The 13492-nt window shown below is 41.4% G+C and overlaps 1 protein-coding gene across 1 annotated transcript; it reads left to right on the top strand.

Annotated features, from left to right (window-relative positions):
* Positions 1–4789: 4789 nt before the first annotated feature.
* On the top strand, positions 4790–11714 carry LOC137284530 (chitinase-3-like protein 1). The gene is made up of 10 exons (XM_067816365.1): positions 4790–4899; positions 5924–6098; positions 7027–7279; positions 7764–7888; positions 8329–8446; positions 8906–9091; positions 9401–9517; positions 9901–10040; positions 10771–10850; positions 11449–11714. Exons 1-10 carry the CDS (start codon positions 4839–4841, stop codon positions 11628–11630), a joined length of 1437 nt encoding a protein of 478 aa, XP_067672466.1. The 5' UTR covers positions 4790–4838; the 3' UTR covers positions 11631–11714.
* The last annotated feature ends 1778 nt before the right edge of the window (positions 11715–13492 follow it).

The following is a 13492-nucleotide window of genomic DNA, read 5'->3' as shown; positions in this document are numbered from 1 at the left end:
ACACACAAAAAGACATATGGACTAATCTCAAAGGGACTCAGTTAATGTACTCTCAAAGGGGTCAAACTGTAGTATGAAAAGACACGGATGTATCTAGCAAAGGCACCTACTACTACACTACCGTTGCTAGTTTTAGTACTTGGCTTACAGAATGACCGAACGTTTATGAACATGTGTTCATTCTCGGTCAGTGGATTAATTATTGCATGAATCACATGTTAATAGGTTTATATACAATTTTATTATCAATAATTAAGGTTTCTATCAAAGTTTTCACCTTTTGAAATCAGAATCCTTAAATTAGAACAATCGAAAACAATAAAAAAGGAGATGTAGATTTCTGCCATATGTCAGTGTCATGTTTTGAAATCAAAATCCTTTAGTGAAAACCTAGAAAACTGTTTATCAAAAACCTAAAATATACATCGCTGGAGCATTACCAAGAACAAACATGATCATCAACATTTCCAATTCAAACTCAGTAATAACAGGCCCACACAGAAACAATATTGGAATCCCCATGTGTCACACCAGAATATTCATGACACTAAAATTTGAGCTTCAAGGCTCTGTATCTTTTCCAAATGGTGATGTGCTTAATATTGATCAATGCGAAACATTTTTTGGGGCCAAAAGGTTGATATTTTGAATAATTCATTAAGAAAAGAACATCGTTACACCCTCTTCCTGGGTAGGAGATGTCGTAAATGATGACGAAGACACGTTTCAAGTGCTCATATATGTACATACGCCCTTTTCAGATTGAATAAACACTGGATCCGTAACTGACGACTTGTAATCATCGGGATCTGTATTATAAAGTGAGCAACGCGGTTTCAACTTAAGGAAAGCTCCGAGTAATAGATCGATATTTGAAGTGTTTTCTTTAGTAGTAAAGGTACCGCTCTGCTGCTGTACACATCATGGTGATTAATGTTTGTATGGAGTTGGAGTACTCTATGCGCTGACATATGGCGATGATGTACATTACCGTTTCCCATGGGTTTCAGTCCGAACGTGGTAAAAATATTGTTCTTCTAAAACACTGTTCTTGGTGTGAAATGTCAAGAGTTGTATGCCCGTGGGCGTATGTATTTATTATTCTGAAAGTCTCGAAAATTAAGGTCAGAACTGGACTTCAGCAGCCCATGATTGGTGTAAGAGGCGACTGACGGGGTTGGGTGGTGAGGTCCGCTCACTTGGCTCATGCCTGTCATCATATCCCATTTACGTAGATCGATGATCATGATTGTCCGGTTCAGATGCCATTATGCACAGGCCGCATTGTTGGGTGATGCATGTCATCATATGCCATAACATGCTTATGGTATAAATCAGTGGATTGTCTAGTCGATTTTCATACACCACCGCCGAGTATTTGAGTGTAGCAATACTCAACAAAGCACCAAACAATCAGTTATGAATGAATAAATATTGGAAGTTTTATTGTTCCTTTTAAACTGGAACCAGGCAGATATGTAAGCTTGACTGTTGAAGACAGAGTGCGTTTTAACTGCAAATCATATACAGCCATTAACAGTTAACATGTATTTTTTTTTACAAATTTAAAACAATTATTCAACCAATGATCTGTCCTTATTATAAAAAAATAATATTTCCCTGCTTTGCTTTTTAATATATGAAAACAGGAAACATTAGTTGAATCGCAATGTATTTCTTCTATGTATATAGTTTTGTATGGAATCGCATAACTATATATTTGGGACGCTGTATTAATATTTCTGTACGTTCTTGTATTGATAATGTACAGAAGAGGAAATAAATTGACTGTCTCATTGTCTGTTTAGGAACATGATTTACGAGCAAGATTGGTGAGTTAATGAGCTTTTTTCAAGCCCGAATCTCCGAACTTCATTTTCCAACAAGATTGTTGGTTCGTCTGATGATTGATGCCTTGGCGTGTTACACTGATATACCGGGTTTGATTCACATAGAAGATTGTTAGTTTACAACAAATCGTTGGATCCATATTTACTGACGTGTGCAACATGTGCAAAGTCAGTTTGTGGCGTATCCTACACTAACAGTGATGTTATCTAATACGGTATGAAACAAAACTAGTAAACACGTGCAGTTGGTTGTAATACCGTGAGTGAGTGAATATGGTTTTACGCCGTTTTTATCAATGTTCCAGCAATATCACTGCTGGGGACACCAAAACTGGGCTTTACACGTTGTATCCGTGTAGGGAGTCGAACTCGGCATGACGTGCAAACGCTTTAACCACCAGGCTGCACCACCGACCTTATACGGGTATTACCCGAATTGAGCCTCCACATGACTTCTATTGATTTCCAGATTCACGGCCTGTAGAGCGGCCATTCCAGGTACAGGTATCATTCATTTGTTTCTTGAACATTGAAACATTTAACGGAAGAAGAAACAAACATATAACACTCGACCTTGAGCATGAAGTTTGAGTTGATTGATTTGCCGGGGATATGAAGGCCACGTACGAAAACTGCGAACATTGAGCACCATTGAAGCATCTTCATGGATTCTTTCGTGTTGATGAGCCCAATAAGTTATATGATTAATCGCTTCAGTTTTCTTCTAGCCTTAGCTTCAACACTTCATGCGTTAGTATGTATTCGCGGAAGATAAACGGTTTCAGTCTATAGTAACTCATCCCAGTCCAAACATATTTTACATCAATATGACATTTTCACGCTTTCTGAAATCACTGTGTGACACTCTAAAAATATTCAATATGAGTATGGAGTAATGCGGTGATTATAGATGAAGGAAGGAAAAGGCGTAAGGGCTTTCAACTTTCATGGATGTCAACATTATTTTGAAGAACGCGACGCATATTTTCACTCCTTCATCAGATGAAGTGCGGTAGGGTAGCCTAGAGGATAAAACTCACTCACTCACTCATCAACTGAATGAAACGACATAGAAGGAGTTAAATTTGATCAAGGAATCACTGAGAATTAGCGATGACACTCGACTTTCGTGAAAGCAACTCTCTGTGTAAAGACTCTGCCTATCATGGAATGAATGTATTTTTACGTCGCTTTTAGCATTATTCCAGCAATGTCATGGCGTTATCTCCTCTGGAAAACGGTATAGGATATTAAATTAAATTTTGTAAAATCTGGTTCAGAAGGGGTGAGTGAAGTATGTGGCCATATTCACGCTAGTGAGTCTAAACTTTTGATGGGTAGCATATGCCAGGGCGTTGCTGTCAGTGTACGCATGAAGTCGCATATACTGAATGAAATTATGTTTGTATAATTCGAAGTACTGAGTAGTGTTTTATAGATACAACAAATGCCATACAATTTGGCCCACGTCAGTCGAACACAATCACTGTTGAGGTTATTTGAGGTCTGGTAAAGTGTTCTCCTGAATGCCTCAAATTCATTAAATGCATGGTGCCACTTGATTTCATTTTCAGGAATATGTGACTTTAGCACGATTTCATGATGATATTCATAATGAATAAATGTGTTTATGACCGTTTATTAACCTTCCCCAAATCGCTTCAGGTCAACAAGTGTGTAACCGGATGTCATATAACACGATTTGTAAATACATTTCATTGGTGGTTACAAGATATAGAGCTCTTGTTTGTTTCTGATTAACGTATCATGCATCTGTTATATCTCGGTTACTCACAGCGTAGGTTCAAGAATGCTATCTTTTTGACCATGTGTTAGATCAAACGTAAATATGACGGACAAAACTTCTGTGTTGATACATCACGAGTGAGGACGAACGCGGAGAATCCCTAGGTCCCTTTTATTTGTCAGGCCCAGCTGAGAGTGGTTTAGATTTAAATATTGATCGGCCGGTGGGGTAGCCTCGCAGATAAAGCGTTCGGTCGTCACGCCCAAGACCTGGGTTCGATTCCCTACATGGACACGTGTTAAGTCCGTTTGCGGATATGATATTGCTGGAATATTACTAAATGCGGCGTAACCAAACTCACTTTATTTGTGCATCCATGAAGGCAAACAGTTTTGAAGTTGATTATTAATAATTTCACACATGATATTTTACTGAAAAAAGTAATCTTTCTTCAAGTGACTAAATTTGTGTCAGGTCGGTAAGATATGAAGGGTTATCTGACGTTGAGCCGGCTGTGCGTTAGCGAGCCATTCCCATGATATTCGTCGCTACGCATGTGTATGTAAGTCATTTTTAAATAATTTTTCTGAAAATTTTGATAAATTTTTGTGTTGGGCAGTAGTAGATACTGGATATTACATGTGTACATGTGTTTGCAATTCCAAGGACCCAACTTGACTTCTATCGATGATTAAACTTTTAAGCTTGGCTCCAGTGGATTTCTTTTTACTTTGTCGGACAATGGTGGAAAAAATATGTAAATAAATGTGGACCAGACAATCCGCTGATCATCGATCTATATGATGACATGTGTCAACCAAGTCAGCGAGCCTGACCACTCTATCCTCTTAAGACAAATATGGATTACTGAACATCATTTCTAACCCGATAATCACGTGTCTGAGTATTACGGGGATGAAAAGAATTAGTCATTAATCATTTAACTCATTATACTCCTCCTCAGGTGGGTACCAATACCAAAATGCAGCGTGATATTTATAACACCAATATATCGACGGAAATGCGGAAGTCACAGACACGCACACGCACACGCACGCACACGCACACACGAACATGCACGCGTACATGCATCTTGAACGGGAAATTTCCCCCACTTCAATCCGATACCCCTTTGTCTATTTGAATAAAGCACCTTATATTATAGGACTTATCGTTGTAGTGCTCCGATCGATTTCTTCCAGTGCTTACATGATATTGTTACAGCTGAAGACTTGAGAAAGATGAATCTGGTTCTGTGTTTAGTGGTTCTTCATGCCTTCGTGACTTCAGCTCAGCATGGCAGTAAGTGATGTAAATCTGTGAAATAATTTAGTCCAACATTACTTGGGTGATGCTGTACAACTTGCGATAAGACGAAGTCTATGCTAAGGTGTGGGAGTTGCTGTCACCTTAGCACTAAAATCGCTTTTATTAAAAAAGAGACCATACCCCTTCATGAAAATGAGGTGTGTGTGTGTGTGTGTGTGTGTGTGTGTGTGTGTGTGTGTGTGTGTGTGTGTCTGTCTGTCTTGTCCAGCGTATATATATTACATTGCTGTCTGAAACAGTTTTTTTTTTCATCACCCAAACACAGACTTCAATCGCAGATATATATTGCCCTATATTATGTGTGTGGGTTTGTCGGTTCCATAACGTTCTTGTAGGATTGCTGAAGAGGTAAACATAAATGGTAACTTTAACATTTGGCGCCTACAGCGTCCTTAATGAATTAACTTTGGGAAGTATGCAGTAATAGAAGTCTTTCCCAATGTGATATTGCGGGGATCTTGCTAAAAGCTGCGTAAAATCAAACTCACTCACCCGCTCACTTTAGTCGTACCTGCGAGTCATGCATCTCCAGAAACCTACAACCGTGGCTTGCATCCCCGATTTGCCCTTTCGTTCCAGGTTTGTGAGCGCCACGTATGCTGGTGTGTTTCAGCACATTTAACACTCGTATCACTCTTTTTACTCGAGCGAGGGAGTTGCCTAGTGGTTAAAACGTCCTCTCGTCACACCGAAGACCCGGGTTCGATTCCCCACATGGATACATTGTGTGAATTCCATCTCCCGTGTCCCCCGCCATGATATTGCTGGAATATTGCTAAACGCGGCGTAAAACCCAACTCACTCACTCACTTATGCTGTACTTCTGCATCAAGCTGACATAATGTGATATATTAATCTTAGATTTGTTACCTGGTCCAGAGTCGATGATTTACAGACCGCAGCCATATAACTAAGTGCGTCGCTAAACAACAAACAGAAATACAATGTAACAGCACCGCAATGCGAATTTGTCCGACTGCTCCATGTTATTGACCAGACTACAAGAGGTTCTGCTACGTCAGCGGCTGGGCTCGGTACCGTGACAACCCCGTGACGTTCAACCCCGAGGACATCGCACCCCACCTGTGCACCCATCTCAGCTTTGCCTTCGCAACCCTGGACGACTCTGCAACGCAGCTGAAAGCGACAGACTACGGGGACGACCCCAGCATGTACGTGATCGTCAACGAATAATTAACCCGTGTTCGACCAGTGTTGTGGGTGTACAAAGATGCTTTGGTTCAATAGTAGTTCTTGACCGTTGCTCTCGACGTGAGGAAAGTGAAATCTCTTCTGATCGAGCTGATACAATCTAACGAGCACCGAGAAGCTGCACTTGTGCACATGGTAAAATCCAAGGACGGACAACTCTGTTATGGGAAAGGGCAATAAGGATGTATCAATTGTTAATTTATCAGTTGAAAGCAGTACTGTAACAACGATCTGTTCCTCAAAACATTTGCCATTGTTCATCTACTTTAGATTAAATATTTCATCTCAGCTATTCTGCTGACTGTTGCTGTCATGTTCGAGAATGAACATTACTTTCGAAATGTATGATCTTGACGTCAATTAGTAATGTATTGGTTTGTCAAAGTTTGTGAACTCACTCCTAACCAGATATCCTTAGATCGTCAACGGAAGTAGCAGTAAGCCTTAATATCTTATTTAAATGAGACTGGTCTACGATCTACTTGTTGACCCGTGAAGGTCCCGGGGTCGAATAGTCCTTCAGCAACCCATGCTTGCCATAAAAGGCGACTATGCTTGTCGTAAGAGGCGACTAACGGGATCGGGTGGTCAGGCTCGCTGACTTGGTTGACACATGTCATCGGTTCCCAGTTGTGCACATCGATGCTGATGTTGTTGATCACTGGTTTGTCTGGTCCAGACTCGATTATTTACAGTCCGCCGCCATACAGCTGGAATATTGCTGAGTACGGCGTAAAACTAAACTCAATCACTCACGACCTACTTGTACCTTTGCATCGCTTGACCACACGAACCGCAATGTATTATATTCTTGTGCGTTATGTATTATCACCAAAAATCTATATTTGACCAGTTGCATTGTCGGATACATTACAGTCGTCATTACAGGTACAAACGTTTCACCGCCCTTAAATCTGGCAGCCCCCACTTGAAGACATTGCTCTCAGTTGGCGGGTGGACAATGGGATCCAAGTTGTTCAGTGAGCTCGTTGCCAATGACAGCAACATCGAGACCTTCAGCAAGAACGCTGTCAAGTTCCTGCGAGAGCATGGATTTGACGGCCTTGACATTGACTGGGAATATCCGGCGGCCAGAGGAAGCGGCCCCGGGGACAAACAGAGGTTCACGAAACTCGTGCAGGTTCTGCAATTATAGCTCTTTCTCATTTGGTAGTTTTATGCCTTTTATAGGGAAAAGAACAAATGTCTGGGGAATTGGACAGGGCTTAATTATCTTAATGTTTTTTTCTGTTCTTCATCGTGTGTCCATTATTCTATATACGCTTCTAAGACTACCTTTAGTAGGCATTAAACACTGAATCATTCTGTTTCCATGTTGGATGCCATTTGAAAATTCGTTTGTTACCTTACTACGGTACAAATGGGGAGGGTAGCAACCCCTCAAATATAGCCAACATCAGGAAGGGTAAGCACCCTCATGTTTCCGAAACATAAATATACATTTAAGAAACTTCATATCCAATTCCCAAAGTCTCTTGTTCACTCAAAGTGCAAATCTGCATGAAGCAAAACGGTTTCGCAACAACAGAAGAGAGTGAAACGAACGGATCTGGTGGGATTTTGCAGGTTTGTGATTTTCTGTGATCATCCTGCCTTGATTACAGACACTGCATCTGGCCTTCAAGACCGAGGCCAGTGATTCTGGCAAACCCCATCTGTTACTCACGGCAGCACTCGCCCCGTCCCCCATCAGAGTGCAGGAGTCGTATGAAGCGGTCCAGCTTTCCAAGTGAGTCAATGTTGTTTCATGCCGCACTATCCTCTGTATCGCTGCAGGTTGTAAAGAGTAGAAGTGCGGCTGACGACACGATCGAATCCACCAGTCGTACCTATTTCAAATCTTGTTTAGTGATTATTAAGGATTATATGTCAAGGCAAAAATTCTGTTCTGACTGAGGATAGGGTGGCTAGAACCCGATAACCCTACATACAAAAACCGCGTCCAACTGTGAAAGCGTCAACAAAATGGAAAATTTGGACCGTGAAATTGAAGGGCTATCTAAACAATTTTAAACATAAACGTGCTGTACAATACATCATTCCGAACATAAGCTCACTGAATGCCACAGATACTATCACGGCTGTATTCGTTCTGTAGTGGTTAGACATGGTCTTCGGATTAAGATGGGCGGAACCAATGATCTACACATGTCCATTCTCCTCCCCTAGATCACTGGACCTGATCAATCTGATGACCTACGACATGCATGGGGAGTGGGACAAACCGATGTTGGTCGGTCACCATGCTGCGCTGTACGGCACAACCACTGACCCCAATTTAAATATTGTAAGTAGACACAATATCCATTACTTGTCCCAGCTTGAATTTAGTCAGCAGAAACCAGCAGGAATACTGGCAAAATTGCGTGTAGACCCAATGCCCAACAGGAACACGGGCATGAACTTAATGTTGTTAGTAGACCCAAAGCCCAACAGGAACACAGGCATGAACTTAATATTGTTGGTAGACCCAATAGGAACACAGGCATGAACTTAATATTGTTGGTAGACCCAATAGGAACACAGGCATGAACTTAATATTGTGTGTAGACCTAGTGTCCGGTAAATTATTGACATCATATGGAGTGTCTGGGCATATAATCTAATACTGCTTATCTGTGGTCTAGAGCTCAGTCACACATCAGTTGAACCTAAGTAACGCTGTTTATTGGAGCTGGGCGTTCAAAGTGATGCTAACACACGCAGCCATTATAAAGTGTAAAACAAGACGTCCCTTTTAATCCAGGACGCTATGGCAAGTTACTGGGCCAACCTTGGTATACCCAAACACAAGCTTCTGATCGGCGTGCCGTTCTACGGAAGAACCTTCTCTCTGAATGACACTGCCGTGAATGGGGTGGGGGCACCTGCACACGGCCCAGGGGCTGCTGGAAAATTAACTCATAGTGCTGGAACTCTGGCCTACTACGAGGTAAATATTCAAAGTTTATATATTCACTGCCGATCCAATTATAGTATTTTCACCCTCACCTTTCACCCTTAAAATAGATATTTCAGCTTTATTTCTTTACCTTCTTTTGAGTAGCATATATCATCTTACACACGCGGGTATGGCTTCTTCCTTGAATTAAGTTCTTTAACTTCTTTTGGGTGATATGGATTATTTGAAACAATTTTGAATGACCTATTCCTTGAAGTATGACGTGAGCGTCATTACAAAGCTAATGCTATCAGTCGAATCTACGGCATTATCAGAGGATACTGCGTTCCAATGATGCAGGTGTGCCAGCTTCTAGGCAATGCTACATCACAGATAAGCGCCAACCAGTCGGTGCCTTACCTGGTCGACAATGAGAGATGGGTTGGTTATGATGACGAAAAGAGTCTACAAGAAAAGGTAGAGAACTGATATTGCTGTACAGCTTACTCGTTTCATTCATGTTGAAAGTTAATCTTTGTACAGACAATTTCACAAATTCCTCACCTATGAGTGTAAGGCGTGTCTCCCAAAACCAACGTATCAAAAGGTTGAGATTATATATCGATTATTTACAGACCCCGGCTGAGTGTGGCGTTAAACCAAAAACATCCATATCTTCATTGTCATTGTGACAATATAAATGTAATGCCGTAATGACACCGCCGTGAATGGGGTGGGGGCACCTGCACACGGCCCGGGGACTGCTGGAAAATTAACTCATGATGGTGAAACTCTGGACTACTACGAAGTTTATATATTCACTGCCGATCCAATAATAGTATTTTGGTCGTCTTCTTCAGGTGAAATACGTAATTGACCACGGCTACGGAGGCATCATGGTCTGGGCACTGGATCTCGACGACTTTGGGGGAATCTGTGGAAAGAAGTATCCTCTGATCCACGCCATCAAGGATGCTTTCCACACCATTGTTGGCAAAAGGTGTATTTCTTAGAAAATACAACCTGAACAGATGAAAGGAAAGAACAAGTATTGATTATGAGTAACACTTGTGGCATTAAGAAAGACAAAAGCAACAATGTTTCATACATGTGCTGAAACACCTTGTTTAGTTGATTGATTGTTTAATGTCGCAGTATTCCAGGTATAAGACGGCGGTCTATTAATAATCGTGTCTTGGTTAGACAATCCAATGACTAACAGATTAGACATAGATCCTCTCATTTGGGTAAGATGGCATGTGTCAACGAAGTCATCAAAACTGACCTCAAGGTCCTGTTAATCGCCTTTTTCGACAATCTCGGGTTGATGAAGACCAATCTTCAGGGGTAGTGTAATGCCCGAAATACGATTGCCAGAGAAACTGTTATTTTTCCAAATAAAAGCAACACATCGCTTTCCGTAATTATGAGAAATATCTGTTAAAAGCAGATCCATTGTAAGATTCCGACTACTGTGATACTCTCATGACCCATAGGCAAACCTCATCATCACCCAGATATTGCTACAGCGTCTTCATTGACATGCATGGAGCCTTTCCCTATAGTATTGTGGGAAGGGTCCGGTATAAGGGATTTCACTACCTGCAACATGTAACGGGTCATAAATTGTCCGGATGTCCCATTTGTTCAAACACCGGCTTCATCTACAGTGTCTGTAGTTCTGATGGTATGTCTAAGAGAATATATGTGTATGTTGACTTACATTTCAGACAACTGACAGACTATGGTACAGTTCCCCAGGGCAATGCTGTGGCTCCCACTCAGAACTTCAATGGAGGCGCCTCGGGAAGTATGTTGGGTCATTTCCTGTGTGATATAGATCATTTTACAAGATATTCGTATGGTTCTCAGCTAATGGTGTCTAACAACATTTACTCATGTTAGTCATTGTGTGTACTTCCCGTGCTATTTTGCTATCTGATTTTGTTTACTTTCTTCCCTCTTGGACACCGTGTCCGCCAACAGTCTTGACAAGGACAACATCGTTTCACTTTCCCTTGCAGACTTTGTGTCCACATCCCTTGTTGACAAGAAGTACATCGTTTAACTTACAAGATGTACATCGTTTAACTTTCCCTTGCAGACTTTGTGTTCACATCCCTTGTTGACAAGAAGTACATCGTTTAACTTACAAGATGTACATCGTTTAACTTTCCCTTGCAGACTTTGTGTCCACATCCCCTGTTGACAAGAAGTACATCGTTTAACTTTCCCTTGCAAACTTTGTGTCCACATCCCCTGTTGACAAGAAGTACATCGTTTAACTTTCCCTTGCAAACTTTGTGTCCACATCCCCTGTTGACAAGATGTACATTAACTTTCCCTTGAAGCCTTTATGTCCACATCCTCTGTTGACAAGAAGTACATCGTTTAACTTTCCCTTGCAGACTTTGTGTCCAACTTCTGTGCTAACAAGACTGACGGGCTTTACCCTGATGCCATGTCCTGTCATTATTATTACACCTGTACATTCGGCCAGACTATCAGAGAGCCGTGCCCCTATGGTACAGTGTTCCATAGTGCCATACATGTCTGTGACTTTCCACACCCTGATGGTGGGTGCAGCTAATCGGGGTCATAGCACTTCCGTCTATTAGAAATAACCTGTATTCTCGTGGGTCATTTCTTGAGAAAATAAACAAATCAAGCTGAATATTGTTGAGCAATATTTTACTTCACTCTGATGCAAGACTGATTTAAACACACTCGTACATCTGTATGTGTCCACCAATAATGTCAAACCTATGTTATTCAATGCAAAACGTACACTGGCATATTTACAGGGACGCAGTAGGGGAAAACAATGTGGTTCAGGGACTGTAGGACAGATTATTAGTATGAGTGTTTTATGTGTTGCGTAAATACCCACCGCAGCAAATGAAGTCGACCGCCAAACAATGGATTCGTGATTAAACAAACGCCATCTACGAGCACAAATGTACTTAGAAACACCCATAGAGCAGGACACCTTTACATTTTCGCGAACACTAGTACTTGGTGCCGTCACAATTTGACAGTGATTTATATAGCAATGACGCAGTATGACTAGAGATTTCTTATAAGTACGGAATGAATGCTGTCTGCCTGTGTTACCAGCAGCAATGGACGGACTACTGAGATAAAAGATCGAGAATGTAAACAGATGTTCTCGTCACCTGTCGGATACCGAGACTATTCTCAGGTTTCACACTGACAACCAACGCTCATTTAGTTCAATAATAACTCACTCAGAAAATACCACCATTAAAGCCAACATTATTCCTTGTTGGGGTAGCCCAGAGGGTACAGCATCTGCTCGTCACGCCGAAGACCCGGGTTCCAATCCCCACATGGGTACAATGTAAGAAGACATTTCGGATATCCCCTGCATTGATATTGCTGGAATATTGCTAAAAGCGGTGTAAAAAACATGAATCTCTCCACTAAAACAGAGATTTTGTCGCTCTGCGCGTTCGAATCACATAATTTGTTGAGTTTGGAAAAAGGACTGAAGTGAAATATCTGATTCTGAGGATACGTTGATTGTGCATTAGTAAAGTATTCGAAGTTATGAGTAGCATCCATCTAAGTGTCAGTGAACATGACACAAATCATGTCACCGAGGTCATGCATATACAGAAACGTGGTGAGGTCATTTATACCCCTAGGTAAATGCAACTTTCAGTGTGCGTAATGGGCTCTTTGAACATGTTAGAACTTGCAGTGATGTAACGGATTCAATATTCATTGAGTTTGAGTGAAATGAAACATTGTCAAAAACAGCGAAAAACAAGGGTGCTGAAACACACCACCCCTATGATTGATTCAGACGCCCAAAAACAACAGCCTAGTGCGTGTGGAAGAGAGATTTCCCATGCAGCTTGTGACAATTAGGCACTGGCAGTTCCAAACGTATCAGTCATCTGTCCTTACTGCTTTGTCTTGTCCTTCCAGAGCAAGGTCTGTCCTGTACTTTACCAGTGTCATTTAGTCAGTTAATGACTGAGAGAGACACCTGAATACGGTAACACTTCGTATTGATTTACCATCCTGTGACCAGGCAACTGCACTGCTTCAGTCACTGGCCCGTTATGGTCTGCGTTCTGGAATGGTGAAGACGTTGCCAGGCTTCAATAATGTCTGCGGCTTCTCTTAAAGGAAACGTTGCCACAATCAACGACTGCATTGAACGATAGTTATGTAATAGTAGAATGAATAGCAAAGACACATGACAAGAATGCCCCTCTCTTGTGTTCCATACAACTGACACACTACTCTGTTTCCCCACGACATTGGATGTTTCTGTATTTGAGCTGGGAAAATAAAACTATGACCTTCCTGATAGTGAAAACCACTGCCAAAAGCATCTAAATTTGCTTCTGTGTCAGTGACCAGTCTGATGGTGAAAACCACCGCCAAAAGCAACTGAATTTGCTTCTGTGTCAGTGACCA

Source organism: Haliotis asinina, chromosome 5 (assembly GCF_037392515.1).
Source record: "Haliotis asinina isolate JCU_RB_2024 chromosome 5, JCU_Hal_asi_v2, whole genome shotgun sequence".
Taxonomy (NCBI): Eukaryota; Metazoa; Mollusca; class Gastropoda; order Lepetellida; family Haliotidae; genus Haliotis; species Haliotis asinina.
The sequence above is the reverse complement of the archived record's forward strand: the minus strand, read 5'-3'. Positions and strand labels throughout refer to the sequence as shown.